Below are 916 nucleotides of genomic sequence, written 5' to 3' on the forward strand. Positions count from 1 at the left end.
ATCATAAAAATTATGGTAAAAAAAAATAGTTTTTCAATAAGCTTAATTTAACATTTGCAGTTGAACATAACAAGAATGTACAGACAGCTAGAGTATTTCGAAGAGTATCAAAGGCGATTAAGTGCACTAATCGGAATTTCAAAGACAAAAAGATTGGTGAAACGTGCATTGATACTCATAACTGTGGGTGGCAATGATTTTGTCAACAACTACTATCTAGTTTCTCCTTCAGCAAGGTCTCGTCAATATAGATTACCACAGTATGTCAAGCTTCTCATCTTTGAGTACCGAAAAATTTTGAAGGTAATTATTCGATTCTCGCATCAAGGTGTTGTTGCTAATAATGTTATGGTTTTCATTTACTACTTAACATATATTAGATATATTGAAAGTACAAAACTACTGAAATATTATTGAATTGTATATATGAATTGCTTGATTATTGGTTCACATTACTTCTGTTTATGTGAAGTTGTAAGTTATTTATTCTATATCAAAATTAAGTTTGATATCTCTCAAAAGCCAAACAAAGGATTAAATGCTATAATTCTTTATGGAAAAAGTTTGAAATAAACCATTTTTTTGGGATAAAATGCAATGGGCTTTTGTCATTTTCTTTGTGTATGTATTTATGAATTTAATTTTGACGTATTGTTAGGGTAAAATTATTTTATACGTGTATTTAATCAACAATGCTATATTAGTAAAAATAATTATTTTTTACATTAATCATGTGAATGATCATCTAAGAAAATGATTGTGATTGTACGAATATATAAAATGTTTTGTATTATCAATACATTAAAATTAAACTCCTGTTCGTATTTATATCTTTCATCGTTGCACTCTCTTGTTTAAAAAGAAAACTTGATTCATTCTCTAATTTATATTTTATATTCATATTAGGCCAAAAAAT

The 916-nt window shown here is 26.6% G+C and overlaps 1 protein-coding gene across 1 annotated transcript in view; it reads left to right on the top strand.

The window, feature by feature from the left end:
* LOC107638125 (GDSL esterase/lipase At5g33370-like) overlaps positions 1–916 on the top strand; it is a 4,577-nt gene that overhangs the window by 1,383 nt on the left and 2,278 nt on the right. The window contains exon 3 of the mRNA XM_016341297.2: positions 61–303. Within this exon, the coding sequence (XP_016196783.1) occupies positions 61–303 (243 nt within the window). The remainder of the gene's footprint in view (positions 1–60; positions 304–916) is intronic.

Source organism: Arachis ipaensis, chromosome B04 (assembly GCF_000816755.2).
Source record: "Arachis ipaensis cultivar K30076 chromosome B04, Araip1.1, whole genome shotgun sequence".
In the NCBI taxonomy this organism is placed as follows: domain Eukaryota; kingdom Viridiplantae; phylum Streptophyta; class Magnoliopsida; order Fabales; family Fabaceae; genus Arachis; species Arachis ipaensis.